The sequence below is a fragment of the Hydra vulgaris genome, chromosome 15 (assembly GCF_038396675.1).
Source record: "Hydra vulgaris chromosome 15, alternate assembly HydraT2T_AEP".
Classification (NCBI taxonomy): domain Eukaryota; kingdom Metazoa; phylum Cnidaria; class Hydrozoa; order Anthoathecata; family Hydridae; genus Hydra; species Hydra vulgaris.
The window spans coordinates 34,450,428-34,468,988 of NC_088934.1; the positions used below are offsets into that span (position 1 = coordinate 34,450,428).

Genomic DNA, 18,561 nt, shown 5'->3' on the forward strand with positions numbered 1-18,561 from the left:
ATGATTACAGCCATTAATGCCACTGGAAAAAGTATCCCACCATTACTTGTATTTCCACGTGCTAAATTCAAAGGCTACATGTTAAATAATTGTCCTCCTGAAAGTGCAGGAGCAGCTAATATGTCTGGATGGTCGAATGAAGTCATTTTTGTGCAATTTCTTGAACATTTTATTAGTAATGTGCGACCATTAATTGAAAAACCTGTTCTTTTATTAATGGATAATCATGAGAGTCATGTAAAGATTCCTGTTATTGAGTTAGCAAAAAAATTGGGCATAGTTTTAATGACATTTCATCCTTACACAACCCATAAAATGCAACCTCTCGATCATGGTGTTTTTTGACCATTTCAAACTTTTTATAACAATGCCATGAATAACTGGGTGATATCACCAGGCAAAGCTGGTAAACCAGTTACAATTTATGATATATCTTATCTTGTTGGTCAAGCTTATCATCATGCTTTTGTACCAAATAATATTATAAACAGTTTTAAATGTATGGCATTTTATACACTTAATGAAAATATTTTTAATGATATTGACTTTTTAGCTGCAAATGTTACTGATAGGCCAATAGTGAACACTGAAGCTTGCATTTCTAAAGAAAGTATTGATGTTAAAACTACTCAATCCAGTTTATCATTAACATCTATTGTTTTAGGGGAAATCCCTATTGTGAGTTTACCATCAAAATCATTTATTGTTTCACCTGAGATAATACGACCTCATCCTAAAGCTAAATTAAGAAAAATAAATACTTCAAAAAGACTTAAGAGAAAATCATGTATTTTAACTAATACACCTGAAATTAAAGTTCTAGATTCAAAGTCTAATAATTAACAATTTAAAAAGTTATCTTCAAGCAAAAGAAAAAAAATAGCAAAACAGATTATTTTTAGTCAGTCTGACACGTGTTTAAATAATGAAAGCTCTGATGAAATTGATTTTGGAGTATATATACTTGATAATGAAAGTGAAATTGTTTCTGGAAATTTTTTAATTGTCAAGTTGGTCGGAATGAAATACTCTAGACTCTATGTAGCAGAAGTTATAGAAGTTGTTGGTATAGATTACAAAATTAAGTATCTTAAGAAATCAGGAGGCTTTTGTAACAAAATTATAATAGAAGATGACAATCTTTATGCTGTGAAACTTGAAGATATTATTATGAAACTTCCGCCACCAAGTATTGGTCACAGTTCACCTAAACGTCAGTATCTTATGTTTGCTGTTGATCTGACTATTTGTAATTAATATATTATACTCTTTTATTATTGTATTTTTTGTTGTCATTATTAAAATATTTCCTATAAAAAGCATTATGATCATATGTAAATAAATATAGACCGCCAGCTTATATAAGTTATAAAAATATATTTTTGCTCTTTTCTTATCTAAAATAATAAATATAACTGTATATATTAGAAAACATGTTTTGTACAATTAAATCGCATTTAAAGTTTTGGACCGAAACCCTAATTACTTTATGTAAGTAGCATTTAACTAAAGAAAATATGTGACTTTATCTAAATAGTTATAATAACTGATTTTATTTTAAAAAATTAGTAATACTATTTGTAATACTGACTGAGTATCGAAACTTCGATACACTAGTCTTTGCAAGATTGTAAGGATTAATTTTTCTAATTTTTTTAGACAATTAGGATTGATTACAAAAACATTAAGATTTGTTTTTTTATTGATAGGCCAGAAGTTGCTATATAATATAAAACAAGCTAAAATATAAAAGAGGTTCAAACATTGCATGATAATAACATTTTGGTCAAAGGAACAACGCGCATCAGTCAAAGGTACAACGTACGCGTTGTACCTTTGACCAACAGACTTCTTTTTTTAAAACGCAGGAAAAAGATATTTCTTGGTCAAATGAAAAAAAGTCCTAAGTATAATTTTTGGGCAAAATATAAGAGAATATTATATAGCTTGAATGGTTTAAATTTACTCAATAGACTACGTAAAAAACGCCTTAAAGCAAAAAGTAGTCAGAGGTACAACAGGTTCTCCTAACTCATGAACATTGTGATTTTATTTTTGTTGTTCTATAATTGAGAAATGATTATTATAGTGCTTAAAGAATATTTCTAAAAACTCATAGCCTGGGGTCGAAGTTATAAAACTTTTTCCGTCGTAAAAAGCTACTGGCGGAATTTTTATTCTGTGATTTTTTACACTAAACGCGGTTAATGCATGTACTGGAAAATACACGAGTTTTGCGTTTTTATAAAAAGGTTATGTTTCGCTGCATTTTTTTAACCCGAATAATTTTTAGAAAAAAAAGTTTTTTTTTCTCCTAGCGCTTTAGTTTGTCTAAAGTCAAACAAAGTTAAATTTCTTTTATTTCTCAAGTTTAGATATAAAATTTTGCTTTATAGTTGATGGACCATATAAAATTTTGGTATAAAATAGTGCTGCTCTCAATGAAGGTAAAACATTAAACTGAGAAAACAACTTTTTCAAACAAGTTTTAAGTTATATGTTTAATTTCTAACCAGTCATATGTCTGCAAACATATTAAAGGTCGAAAAAATTAGTTATTTCAAGTTTAAAATCTGTTTTTTCCATTTTATATGAAAGATTTTATTAGTATGAGTGCGAAGATCACACAAATTGACATACGACTAGTTAGACTTTTAAAGTTAAACCTCTTAAGGTTTATTTAAAAGTCTAAACTCAAAATTCAAACATTACTGTAATGCGAGCCATCCCTATTTTATAATGCCATAAAACTATTTAACTAAAATTCCGGTCTTTAAATTATCATAGATTAATATATATTTTTTATTTGAATATATATATTTTTTATTTTTTTGTAGAAAATATATATACATATTTTCATACTCCATCGCAAAAGATATGTTAAGTTTTTAACAATATATATATATATATATATATATATATATATATATATATATATATATATATATATATATATATATATATATATATATATATATATATATATATATATATATATATATATATATATATATATATATATATATATATATATATATATATATATATATATATATATATATATATATATATATATATATATATATATATATATATATAGATATTGGTTAAACTTAACATATCTTTTAAAACTTAACATATCATATTGTTTAAAAACAAATGTTGCGGACCGGAAAAAAAAATATGTTTGATATCACCGAGAACAAACAAGAAAAAAAAGTTTGAGAACTTGCATTAACGGCGTTGAGCAGCCATAATTTTAGAATCGTAAAATGTTTTCCGCATCAAATTTTGTAAATATCTATGCCCTTTTTTAAAATTTGGACAATACATTTCTAAAAATATGAATTTATTTTTAGAAATGTATTGTCCAAATCAATAACATTTTCAAGACATAAAAGGTTTCCAAAAAGTCTTTTTGAGTTTAAAGATTCAAAAACAAGAAAAATTTCCGTAGGTTTTTCCTTCGGAACATTTTTTGACGGTAAACGTTTCGGAAGTAGTAAGTTTATCGCCGGCAATTTTTAAAAATATTTTATAACATTGGCAAAATTTTACCGCCGGTAGTATTTTACGCCGGAAAAAAGTTTTATAACATCGACCCCTGGTGTACATTTTTTGTAGTTCTTATCCCATATCACTGCCGATAGTGTGTCTTTAAACCGTTGAATAGTAAATTTATTAATTTTTTGTTCGAAGGCTTTTATTTTAGTGTTATTAGTTTTGTATCTTTTTATATCTAGTTTTTGTATCTAAAAAAAGGAAAAGTATAATCGGATTTATCCGTTTTGATTACACCTGCTTTTAATGACGAATCATAAAATGAAATAGTCAATATGTTGTCTATTGCAGTAATTAAAGTTGTTTACAACTTTAATTGCTGCAATAATTAACATATTCCCTACAATAAACAAACCGTGTTGGTTTGTTTATTGTAGGGAAAATGTAGTGTTGAAACACACCATCAAAAATATTTTGGTAACAACATCTTCATTGTACTGTAGACAGTTTATTTCTCTAATAAAGAATTATATTTTGTGCTCTTTGTCATTTTTTATAAATATTTGTTTTAGAAGATGTGGAAAATGCTTTAAGTTACCTTCAGGTGGTCTGAAACAGGTGGGCACCAGCTTATTTTTAAACTTTTGGTTTATTATTTCAACTTTTTTCAACTTATTTCAAGCCTTTATTATTTCAACTTATTTCAAGCCTTTATTATTTCAACTTATTTCAAGCCTCACCGTCGGCATCAGAAACCGAAAGATCGTCTGTAACTTTAGTTATTAGATCATTATGAATGAATATATGTTATAATTCCACCTCCTCGTTTTTGAACTTTTCGCTTATAAGATATTAGTTTGTAGTTCGGAATTAATAGGTTTGAGGCTATTCTGAATGATTCGTCAGAACACCAAGTTTCTGTAAATCATACTGAATAAAGAATTACATTCTACAAGAAAATGTTTTAGTTCGTCAACAGAGGGTGTTTAATAAAACAATAATAATAATAATATTGTTAATTATGCTTCATATATTTATGAGTATCTTCGTAAAGTAACTATTTAATATTTTTAATTCATTTTTAAAAGTTCAAAAAACCGCGAGTTAAAATTATTTCCATTAAAAAAATGAAATTGGGTTGTAAAAGTCATAAAAGGCGATTTGAAACCAAATAAGTGTTGAGTTTCGAAATCTATTGTTTGTTTAGCCTTTAGTAAAAAGAATTAACTTTGCTTCGGTAACTTAAACTTACGCAAAACTTATTTTCAAAACTATTTTCCTATTTTATTAATTTCTTATTTTCTAAACTTGTGACAATAAATTTTATAAAATTTAATCGTTGCGTAATTAGGGGTTGTCTATAAAGTACGTACGCTTTTTTTTCGTCTAACCCTCCCCTCCCCCTCCCGTATTTTGCAATACGCTTTTTTGAGTACCCGCCACCTCCCTAAAAGTACCTATGCTTTTAACCTATTTATCTAACATTATATGATATTTTTTTAAATTTAGTGTCTCCTTTCTTTTACAATTGACCCACTGCCCTCCCATCTCATATACGCTATATGCAAATCCCCTCTTCCCCTCAGAGCGTACGTACTTTATCATCCCTTTCTTTTTTTTTTTTTTTTAATTTTATTTTTAGGTGCCCCAAGAAGTCCTAACGGTCTTGTCACAGAGCACTGTGGAATTGCATTTAACCGGGAAGTTCACGCCTCCTTCCTTACCGTGACACGAAAATTTGTCCAGAGCTCGTTTCGAACCTGGATCTCCTGCTTATAAAGCAAGCGCTCTAACCACTGCGCCACGGCCGCATAATCCCTTTTGAAAGTATGTACTTTATTTGAGAGCCGACGACATCGGAAGGGGGGGGGGGACCCCTTTCCCCTCACTTTTTTGCATAAAGCCCTACTTTTTTTTTTTTTCAAAGAATATTCTAGATATAGAGGACTTTTTTAAAAAATTGTCTATTGTCCACTTGAAAACCCGTGTCGTTGGCCCTGCATTTAGTCTCTGCGAGCGATTCTTTTTATTTAGATTCCGAGAACGAGGGCTCATAAAGCAATGTTTTTTTCTCAGATTTCTCACAATCAAAAGATTTGAAATATAATAAAAACATTAACAAACTATTTTTAAAGAAAAAAAACTAATATATTATGTGATTTGTATACTTTTTGATCCAGGGGCAGATCCAGACCATCTATTAAAGAGGAGGGGCGGAGGCGATTTTAAGGTTTTTTTTGTTCGATGGATCCAGACCAGGTGTTGAGGGAGGAAGTCAATTTTAAAGGGCGAAAACTTACATTTTCCAATTTTATTAAACTTTCATATAATTTTTAAACACTATTCAAAATAATTCAAATTAATTAAACACTATTCAATTTAATTCAAATCTATTCAAATTAATTTCTCCTTTTTCAAACAATAAGCTGTGTTAAATTTATATAAATATAAAAAAAAGGGGGGGAGGGGACATTCGCCCCCATCGCCTCTCTATGGATCCACCCTTGTCTTGATTGGAGTCTTAAATAAAATGTTAACTGATGCTATCACTTCACAATCAGTTCAAAAATCAAAGTTTTAATCTAAAATCTTGTTTTAAATATAACGCAGAAATCAGGATAAAAGTTTATACGTACAAAGTATTTAAAAAATTAAAACTTAATCTACTTTTATAATTTAATATTTAAATTGTAAACTTTTTTTCGAAGTTTAGTAAAACAAATAAAAAATCTTGTCAAAGTTTGATAAAAAGACAATAAAAAGTTTAATATATACTTGTGAAAACCTCAGTGGAAAACCGGCGTTGTCACATTTAAAAAGTTTTAAGAAAGTAATTATTGATCAATAATAAAAGTCTTTATTTAAAGAAATTAAAACTAAGTAATTTAAAAAAATTTATACTATAAATGTTTTATTTAAAGTTTAATCAAAAACAAAACTATTTTAATTTTTTATATTAATATTTTTTTTCTTTGCTTTAAATAAAGACATTTATTAATGATCAATAAATACTTTCTTAATACTTTTTATTCGTTAAATTTTTATTTTAAACTTTTATTCGAAATGAATATTTTAAATATATATCAACTTAATGTTTTTAATGTTCTTTGTTTTATGTATAAATGTAAAACCAGCAACTTTCCTACTCCTTTTTATAACTTATACTAAAATTAAAACTTATATAAAAAGAAAAAAGCAAATACCAACTACGAAATAAAAATTATATTCAACAACCATTATCGCATACTAATTTTGGAAAATCTGGTATTTCATTTCGAGGAGCCTTTCTATGAAATAAAATATTTTGATTTTCACAAAAATAGAATTACAACTAATTTAAGAGAAAACTTAAAATATCATTTTATCTATACAAAAGATACTTTTGTATTTTTAGTTTTTTAAAAATATAAAGCCCTCTTACCCACCCCGCAATTATTTATATATTTGAATAAAATATACTTTTTTTAAAGTTGCATATTTTAAACCTTGATTTGATATATTATGACGCTAAACTTAGCTATTCCTTTTTATTATAACATGTTTTTTCTAAACTGTTATTTAAAATGTAAAACGATTTATAAGATATAAGTTTAAAAATACCTGTATATATAGGTATATGTTGTATGTATGTATGTATGTATGTATGTATGTATGTATGTATGTATGTATGTATGTATGTATGTATGTATGTATGTATGTATGTATGTATGTATGTATGTATGTATGTATGTATGTATGTATGTATGTATGTATGTATGTAATACATACATACATACATACATACATACGTACATACATACATACATACATACATACATACATACATACATACATTCATACCTGCATACATACATACATACATACATACATACATACATACATTCATACCTACATACATACATAAACACATATATATACATACACACATGCATACATACATACATGCATACATACATACATGCATACATACATACATACATACATACATACATACATACATACATACATACATACATACATACATACATACATACATACATACATACATACATACATACATATAGAGATGCAAAAAAACGTGTTTTTTTGCTATCGTGTTTTTTTCACCCAAAAAACGTGTTTTTTTGGTTTTTTTGGAGTTTTTTTGGTTTTTACAGATCCTTTTAGTGATTTTTTTTACTTACTTTTAACTTTTTTAAAATGTTTTTAACTTATCTAAAATGTTTCTATTTAGTTTTGTTTGAGTATTTTAGATTCTATATTAGATTATATTAAAATTAATTTATTAAAGCATAAACAGAGTTCACAAAAGAGTTAAACTAATGATTTTTTTATTGCTAAAATGGTTAACAAACTATTTGTTCTTTTCATAATTTGAATTCAAAAATTGATAAAAAACAATTCTATTTTAAGTTTTTTTAATCTAAAACAACATTCTTGGTCAAGTGACTCAAATTCTTGTTCAGGTGACTCTTCATCAGAAACATTTATTGATACGTGAGATTTATCAGAAATATTTATTAGTTCTTTAGGCAGAATCGGTTATTGTGTTGCACAGATATCCATTGCTTCAAGTTTGAAATTTTGCGATACAAACACTAATTTTGCTGTTCTTTCATTTGTTAATCTGTTTCTTTTGGCACTGTGAATATTTGCACTTGTCGCACAAAGCTGAAGATGAGATTGGGACATGACTGTGTCATCATTTAAAAATTTGTGTTTGACTTCAACTGGACATTTTCTTCATTTCTTAATATGCAAGGCCATTCGTATTTCACTTTTTAACATAACATCATTGCAAAAAGAACATTGAACTCTTTCTGCTTTGCTCACCTGGCTTGCTGGCTTAAATAAAATGCTCACAGATGTTTTCTTTCTACCCCCAGTGAGGCCACAGACTGCTCTATTATTACTACTCATTAGTATGTTCTAATCAAACAACTAAATGATGTGACTATTTTGATAAGAAAACTGTTTAATTAATGCTTACAATACCTTATAATGGCTATAAAATAATTTCATAGTTCAGTAATATTATTAAAAAACTAATAATAATAAATGTATCACTGAAAATTTACTTTATTAAAAATTATGATAAACTGGTACATTAAGTATTTTCAAAACAACAATATATCATCATTAATAATCTTATGTTTCAAAACTATTAACATAAAGGTATAAAATTAAAAAATAAAAATACTACAACACACTTATGCAATATTATTTATAACATGATTGAAAATACTATTTCCGCTTTCTGAAATTAAATGTTAACAAATTTAATTTATTTGCGATTGCAGAAATAAAACTAAAAAACAAAAAGCATAAAATAAAATAGCAAAATAAAAAAAAAAATTAAAACTATGCAAAACTTATACAATACATATAAAATCTGCATTGCAGTGTTACTTCATTTATAAATTAAAAACTTCATTTATAAATTATAAAGTTCTCATTCATTCTACAAATTACAATAATTAGTTTTCATTCATTCTTTTGAAAAATTTGTTTTTAACGTTAAGGAAAAATAGTTTTGAACTCAAAAAACATATCTACATAAAAAGTTTTGAACTCAAATAGTTTTGAACTCAAAAAACATATCTACATTTGAAGAACTTGTAAAACTAGACAGATAAATTGTATGTTAAATAGGAGAATGACAAAGTCTTTTAATAAATATCTCCTAAAAACACACTGTTGAGGTGATATTTATTTAAATGTTAAAGTTCAAGGTGTTAAAGTAGTCAAAAAATTAAAAAAGGAGGGGGGGGGATCTGCTACTTGAAGAACTTTAGGCAATTCTAATAAAATCATATGTTAAATAAAAGAATAAAAACTCTCCTTTAATAATTAACACCTAAAACCAAATTTTTAAAATTATTTCAGTGTTTAAAATAAGAAAAAGAGTAATTAAAAAAAACAACCAAAAAAACCAAAAAACGAAGCAGTTTGTTTTTTTGGCAAAAAAAACGGGTTTTTTTGCAAAAAAACAAGAACCAAAAAAACGACTCACATCTCTACATACATACATACATACATACATACATACATACATACATACATACATACATACATACATACATACATACATACATACATACATGTATCCTCAAAACAAAAATCTAACCGACTGAATTGTGTCAAATACTCGAATAGCCGACTAAATTCGTGGAAAAGCCGACTATAACTTAAAATCACCTTCTTCGGGGAGAAGGGGTGTAACACCCCCCGTAAAATCGCCTCTGCATACATACATACATACATACATACATATATACATACATACATACTACGCATGTATGTATGTGTATGTATGTATGTATGTATGTATGTATGTATGTATGTATGTATGTATGTATGTATGTATGTATGTATGTATGTATGTATGTATGTATGTATGTATGTATGTATGTATGTATGTATGTATGTATGTATGTATGTATGTATGTATGTATGTATGTATGTATGTATGTATGTATTTGTGTATGTATGCATCTATATTTTGTGGGTATATAGATATAACTGTATATATATATATATATATATATATATATATATATATATATATATATATATATATATATATATATATATGTATGCATCTATATATTTGTATATGTATGTCTGTATGTGTGTGTGTATATTTACAACCAACCTGTTTGCAGAAGACTATATATAACCAACCTGATTGCCCAAAAGACTACTATTGTTCAGTCGTACACAAGAACAGACGAAAAAGAACTTTCTATTCGCACTAAATAAAATTGAAATACTATATTCAATCATTAATAAGATTATTTATATACATAATCATTAAATGACCAGCCTTTTCTAATTGTATAATATATAGCCTAAGAATTATGTAGAATATTAATATGAAGAAGATTATTTTTAATGATTAAAGTTGATTGGTAGATTAGTCATTAAAATTTGTTTTTATGAAGGATCTTATTTTGAATAAATAAATAGATTAGAAGATTAGTAACATTGAAAAAATGTATTCTAGTACCAAAAAACTATTTGGCTATCGCTTTTAAATTTCGAAAAATCCTGTTATATTACTCAAGGACTTCAACTTGATAATGATAAGTGGCAAGTAATTTAAAAATATGAACAAAGCAAAGTTTTGGCTCTATTTTCAGAGGTTCTCTGTGACAAGACCTCAAGATAAAGAACGCGTTTCCGCGGAAACGCGTTTTTTATCTTAACTTTTAACTTCATAACGCTTTTATTTTTACTTTTTACTTGTAATTTCTTTTATATAAAATTGTATTTTAAAGATTTTAACAAGAAATAAATAGAATAGAAATAGAACAAGAAATTAAAAAAAAAAAAATATTTTTTTTTAAGTTTTTGTTCGAGTTTTGTCTCACTTGTTCGTTGTTTATAAACTTTTGTATGAATTCAAATATTTCGCAGCGAATCTACTTAAATTTTTTGGAAATTAAACAAAATGGCAAACCATGAGTACTCTTGCATGCTTATTACAAGGTATGCCGGAGTTGGGTGATAAATTTAGTCCAGATCTAATAAACAGTGGAGGGGGGAGTAGTGTTTTTAAAATCACTTGACATGAACTCTCTATTCAATAAAACGAAAATGATTTCATTTATTTGTCGCTCTGTGGTCAAAACCTTGTTTAAGAGAAGTTCATATTTTTTACAAAACACACATATAACAATTTAATTCTAGTGTGGTTTGCAGTCAAATGCGCATTTTTTCAACAGCTGTTTTACCAAAGTTTCAATAAGATTTAACATGCTTTTTCCATGCTTTATGTAAGGTTACTTTCTATATATATATATATATATATATATATATATATATATATATATATATATATATATATATATATATATATATATATATATATATATATATATATATATATATATATATATATATATATATATATATATATATATATATATATATTTATATATATATATATATATATATATATATATATATATATATATATATATATATATATATATATATATATATATATATGTTTGTGTGCCACAAAATTTGAAATCAATTTTTGAAAGCTTTTTCTCAACCAATTTTGCTCAAATTTTGCACACTTAATCATTTTCGATGACAATACAAGGAAATGGAAAAATTTGACCAAAAAAAGTTAATTAAGTTAACAAAAATTTAATTTGTATTTTCCCATACATTTTATTTATTTGATATGAATTGCGTATTACGTCACAAAAATCATTGATTTGCAAATTATTTGCATTTTCGAAGACATTAAAGCGCAGCGATTCAAAACCTATTGTTTTTTAAGTTTTAAGTTATTAAGTTAAAAAACAAAAATTTAGTAAAAACAGTAATTTTTAAATTTTAAAAAAAAAAAAAAACAGTAATTTTTCCTTCTACAAAAGATAACAAAAAAAGAATTTCTAGGCCCAATAGAATTCTGCTTGCATAAAGCATGGATTTGAAAAAAGAATTTTTTTTTGATTTACTAGTTAAGTTTTATACAGTGGTGAGTTATAAACCGATAGCTCATTTTTGACGAATCAAGGTTTACAAGATTCTTTTAATAGGTTGACAATTTTTAAAGTCAGATTTGACTGAAAGTTTTTATTTTTTTTATAAATGACTGATACTCAAGGTAGTTAATATACTTATCAAGTAACAGCCGTTAATGGATCATAAGTTTAAAAATTAAAATATTTCCGTAAAATATCTGGTCTGCAAGATAAGAATTTAGATTGTTTAAAGTGAAAACACTAAAGATCCAAATGTGAACTACAAGCAATCTTTTAAAATTTATTTAAAATTTAATAAGCTAATCAAGATTTTGTATTTTATATAGTTTAATGTAATATAATTACGGTATATTATGGAATTCTAAATTTTACTTAAATTTCCAGACCCATGAAACCTCAAGTTCTTCAGTGCTTTTCTTAAGTTAGGACATTGCTCTTGCTGAATTGTTTTAGCTATTTCAAAAACAATTAAACAATAGTTTTTTATTATAGTTAACAAATATTCATCATGGATATAGACGAAAAAGAGCTGCAACTACCAACATTTAATTTTTTGTTATTTTTGTAATTTGTTTGCTTTTAATTATTTAGTAGAGAACATTGCAACTTTGAAAAAACAAAAAAATAAAAAAGCATGTTAGTTAGGAAATTTACGGATTTAAACACGTTGTAAAATTCTAGCACTTTTGATCTATAATCACGTTCAAATTAAGGACTTTTTTAATTATATTTAAAACAACTTGAAGCAAACTGACTGAGCAAAATCCTAAAGATATTTAAAAAGAGACTTTATAAAGTTCTTAAATTCTGTATTGGTAGATTAGGGTTATATGAGCACCTTGGTAATATGAGCATACTAAAAGTTTTCTAAGATGTAAGCAGTGAAATTAAAGTTGCTTTGTATTTTTGGAACCAACTTTAGATGGTGATAACAGAAATCAGAATAATTACACACTAAAAATTAAAGGTAGAAATTTTTAGTTAAGGTAGGATATGTGATATACCCTTAGTAAGGTATAATTTTCTACCTTATAAGGTAGAAAATTATACCTTTAAGTTAGAAAATTGTATGAGAAATAATTGTTTAAATTTTACACATAAATTGTAAAAATACCATTTATGTGTAAAATGAACATGATCAAACTACCCAGTAATTTTTTTATTGAAATTACCTAATTTAAAGTGTTAAATTTTAACAATACCTAATATCTTTCTATAATTTAAACTCAAAAAATTTGTTATTTCATCGATCAAAGGTTTAGGTTAATAAAATTGAAAAAAAAAAAAAAAAAATTTTTTATATGCGTAAAACATAATAGTATTGTTTCAATAAAAAGTCCCAGCAAGCAAACGACGTCGTTTCAACGTCTAAGCAAGATTGAAATTTCTAACGTCAGAACTTTCAACGTCGCTTCCACGTTAATTTACGGTTGATAAAGTTTGAAAAATACGACGCCGTTTCAACGTTGTAGTGATGTAGAAAGTTCAACGTCGGAATTTCCTACGTCACAACCACGTTGATTTTTCAACGTTAAAACGACGTGTCTTTTTAATTTCTATTTGATATCGAGGCAGATTATAATCTGTTAGCTTTTGTTAATAATTATTAACAAAAACTGACGAAAAACTGACGAAAAAAAGGTTGTGTATAGATCATATCTCTCTCGCAATGATTTTGACGAGTTTAGTAATTTGCCGAATAATAAACTACTTAGGGATAAAGGTAGTGAGTGTACATGTATCTACTGATATAGGGATAGGCGCAGTGGAGTGTACGTACAACCACTGATTTAGGAATAGGCACAATAAAGTGAAAACACATCGGTTGAGAGTTTCAGTTTGGAAAAGTAGCATTCCAGACCACTATTTTGTTGTTCGGTAAAATACTAATACCGTACAATCATTGCGAGTGGGATATGATCTAGACACAACCCGAAAAAAATAAAAGCTAATCGCCCAACGAAATGTGTTTTTTTTATTGTACTTTATTTAAAAGCGTTAATACTTCAAAATTATTCATAACTATATGTAATATTTTACTTTTCATTTGTAAATAGCTATTTCCAAGTTACCATAAGTATATTTTAGATTTATGGATAAAAATTAATTCAAGTTTTTTTTGGTTTATAATCTCATTTTTTATTTTGTTGAGAGAAAGTTGTAATGCTTAAATGCAATTTTAATATTGTTAGTAATAAAGAGTCCGTGTTTTGTTATGTAACATTGTTTTACACAGCTTTAATTACAAACATACATGTTTTTTTTTGTCTATAATTAAAGCTAAAAGTGCTAGTAAAAGAATCAATAAATATGTAAAAAGAAAAATCGAACTATTATTATTATATATATATATATATATATATATATATATATATATATATATATATATATATATATATATATATATATATATATATATATATATATATATATATATATATATGTATATATATATAAAAAGTCTTGCAACAAGGCACAATTTTACACAAATCAATGTTTGCAATGTGTACACAAATGCAAAAAGTCTTGCAACATCATAATTACTTTTCATAATTACTTCCAAAAACAATAATACTTCCAAAAATATTATATTTTCACCAAAAACAAGTTCAATTATTTTTATTACATTGTATAATCATTTTAAACAGATGTACTATTAATATTTGGTAGGATATCCTTTGTTTTTTAACACAGCACTAATTTGTTTGGGCATGGATTTGGCAAGATTTTCACATATTCCTGATGTAATTTCTGTACACCATACATGACGAATAGCATTTTTTAAACTATCTAATGAACTGCAGTTCTTAGCAGATACACGCTTCTTGATTAACATCCAAAGATTTTCAATTGGATTGAGATCTGGAGAATTTCCAGGCCAATCAAGCAACTGTATGTTTTTTGATCCAAGCCACTGCTTCACAGACTTCGCAGTGTGGCATGGTGCTGAATCATGTTGAAAAATTGTGTACTGATAAATAATCATGAAATTGATTAGAGATTCATCCAAAACGTTGAGGTACTTTTTTGCATTTATAGTTTCTCCTTTGGGCAAAAAGTATAAATCTCCGAGGCCATGAGCAGAAAAACAACCCCACACCATTACAGAAGGTGAATGCTTCAAGTTTTGCATGTGTATTTAGGATTGGTCGGATTAGAACTAGTAGGTCGACAAACAAAAAGCTTAACATCAGAGAACTGACGAAACATGGACTCATCACTGAACATCACCTGTATCCACTGCTCTTCTGTCCAATGACATGAAAGAATTCCTCGATTTGAAAAGTGTTTCTTTCAACAAACAAAGTTATTAGAATACTTTGTTGTGAGGTCAACCTCGTTGTGAAGATTACTTCGTGACTAACAATTATATTTTATTGATCACTTAGATATGTATATTTTAATACTCCCATTTTTTAAACAAAAATATATAAAATTAGTTTTTTAAGGATAAGGAAACAATCTTATTAAATATTACGTTCTTTTTTTAATGGGGAGGGCATGTGATATTTCTCTACAAAAACTAAGTAAAAATCGTGGATTATTAAAAAATACCAGCATGTCACAATATAAGATAGCAACAATATTCAACATTTCTCAAAGCACAGTGAAGAGAGTGAAGCAAAAACTTGATTTTGACATACCTTTACAAACTGCTCGTAAAGGCGCTTGTGACAGAAAAAGGTTAATAACACCCAGGACTGACAGAAAAATTAGGGATATTTGTCTACAACAAAGAAGACACCCTGTCAACTTATTGACCAAGATTGTCAATGAACAGGGAATTGATACTTCCTAAGGTACAGTCCAAAGTTGTCTTAAAGAATTTGGTTTAACTTCACGTCGGTCAGCACGTAAACCAAAGCTAACATTCATTATGGTGAAGAAACTTCTAAACTGGGCAAAAAAGTATAAAAACTTTACAGAGGATGACTGGAAAAAAGTAATGCTGAATAAAAATCTTTAATTTTAAAGTTTAACCTGATTTAGGTGTCTTTTTAAACCTTAATTGTGTATATTTTAGGTTTGTTTTTCAGATGAGAGCATTTTTTAAGTCATGAGTGACAAATCTAGCTTTGTTAGAAGAAGAGTGAGTGAAAGTTTTACTCAGATTGCATTGTGCCAACCGTAATACATCTGTTATGATGTGGTCGGTAATTAATTTTAAGGTACTGGAAGGCTGCATATAGGAAAAGGGACAACGAGGCAAGATCAGTTTAAGGAAATTCTTAATGATACACTAATAACACAGTTGGCACAATGGTTTCCAAAGATAAAGAAAAGTATATTTTTGCATGATGCATGCATGATAGGGCACCATATCACAAGGCTAAAACCATAACAAAGTTTTTGAAAGAAAAAACATTGATGTCTTGGATTGGCCCGGAAATTCTCCGGATTTAAATCTGATTGAGAATGTATAGGAGCTGCTTAAGCGGTGATGACCAAATGACCAAAAGTACAATAACAATAAAGCTAAAGTTGATTGAAAACCATAGTGAAGAGCTGCAAACAGCCATTAAAAAATTTACTTTGAGTATGCTACGGCACATACGAAGCGTAATCGCAGCAAAAGGACATCATACAAAATATTAGTTAGTTAATTCTTTCATTAATTTTTAAAATTATTTTCTATTATTATCTGTTGAATATATGTATTTGTTCTTGAAAAAATATTGATTTTTATTTACTATAGTAAAATGTCCTTAAATGATAAAAAATGGTCTATAAAAATCATATTTACTACGTAAATGTGATTTTCATAGACAACTTTTTTTTGTTAAATCTAATAATATGGCAAGCCACTGTATCTTTTCCTGGACGTGCAAAAGGGCGTGTAAAAGTTTGATCCCGAAAAAAAATTAAGAACCATATTTTGACTATCAGCCTTTATTTATTTCTTCATTCTTATTTTTTACTTTTTTTATATTTATATATATTTTTTCTATATTTAAAATACGAAAAGAAGTCTTCTTATAGACGTAAGAAGACTTCTTTTCGTATTTTTTCAAATATAGAAATCATTTGCGCTAAAGGCATCGATGGCAATGCAATTCCGAGCAATATTTTGCAAAAAAAAACATAAATATACAACTAAATTTAAAAATGTTACAGTTGGCATTTTTAAAATATATAGCAATATTATTTGTTTTTTACGATAATAAATGCTATAAATAAATAAAAGTCTATAAATTTTTATTGTACAAGGTTTTTTCTTAATAAGGAAAATTCAATTTTAGTGAACATAATACATGCACGTGCAACGTAACTGCTATGTTTCTAAAAGCTATTTGCTATGTTTGTCTCGCTACTACTTCAAACGATATATACTAATTCTGTAACTTTATTTATCTTTGAAACGGTATGTTAACAATGGTTAGAATTGGTTAGAATCTGATTTTTTTCTTCCAAAAATCAAAATCTTGCCCTACAGTATATCTAGTTAAATTAAATATCTAAATGTTAAACGATCTTAGAGAATTATATAATAAAAGCTTCACAATAAATTATATAAGAAAATATTTTTTTTAATTTTTTTTTTTTATGAAGTTTTTATTTTTTGAACTTGACTTTTTTTACTAATATTTTTACAGAGTTTTAAAATTTTTTTGTAAAAATGCAGCACCAAATCCAAATAGTTGAATTATTATTTTAAAGTATAAATTTTTGCATTTAACAATGTTTAAGCATTAAATACAAAAACAAAACAAGAAAGGTTATGAGTTTTTAGATTAAAATCATTAAATTAAAGCAATCTTGTAAGGTCTTTGCAAAAAAGAGTCACCTCTTCTTATTTAATTGGAATCCTTCAAAGTTGTTTAAAAAGTTGATTTGTAGTCCAACAATAAGTTGGTTCTTTATAAAATATATCATAAACTATTTTTTTAAATTTATTATTTATTGGAAAAAGGAAAGAATTCTGCTTAAAAATATGTTACTTTTTCCTTATATCTGCTTATTTTATTATAATTTTTATTGTTTGGGACAAAATAATTTTTCTTATTACTTAATTATAGTTGGTAACCTGAAAAAGATAGAATAAAAAAAATGTTATGGTAACCTGAAAAAGATAGAATAAAAAAAATGTTATGCAAATCTTTTCAGAGTATGTAATAATTATATTCATCATATGCAAATAAAAGACATGTGTTTTACCCAGTTTCTTTTTTTTTTTTACAAACTGGTTAAAATTTTAAATTGCAAATAAAATATATATAGCCTGTGTTGTGGCCATAAATAATAAAGAAAAGTATATAAAGAGACATAAAAAATACATCAAAATCATAAATTTATTTATTTCAAAATCAATCAATTTTAAGATCCAATATTTAAAGCGTCTCTAAATTTTATTTAAGCAATCATTTTAGCTATGTACCTATTATTGTATTGTTTTTAGTATTTTTTGTTAGTTTATAACTTACAACTTTTGTTTTTTTCTTTACCAGTTTTTATATTCATCTTTTGCTTAAAGAAATCAGTTTAAGATAAAAAAAAGTTCAAGTAATCTGATGTTACCGAATTTTAAATATATTAGAGTATTTTTATTTATTTAGAG

General features: G+C 26.4%; 1 protein-coding gene across 1 annotated transcript; it reads left to right on the forward strand.

Annotated features, from left to right (window-relative positions):
- On the forward strand, positions 1–345 carry LOC136091901 (uncharacterized). Its single transcript, XM_065819616.1, has one exon. The coding sequence runs from the start codon at positions 1–3 to the stop codon at positions 343–345; it is 345 nt and encodes a 114-aa protein (XP_065675688.1).
- The last annotated feature ends 18,216 nt before the right edge of the window (positions 346–18,561 follow it).

What these genes read in the sequence shown, in the direction of transcription:
- LOC136091901 (XM_065819616.1), top strand. Translation starts at nt 1, where the DNA reads ATGATTACAGCCATTAATGCCACTGGAAAAAGTATCCCACCATTACTT.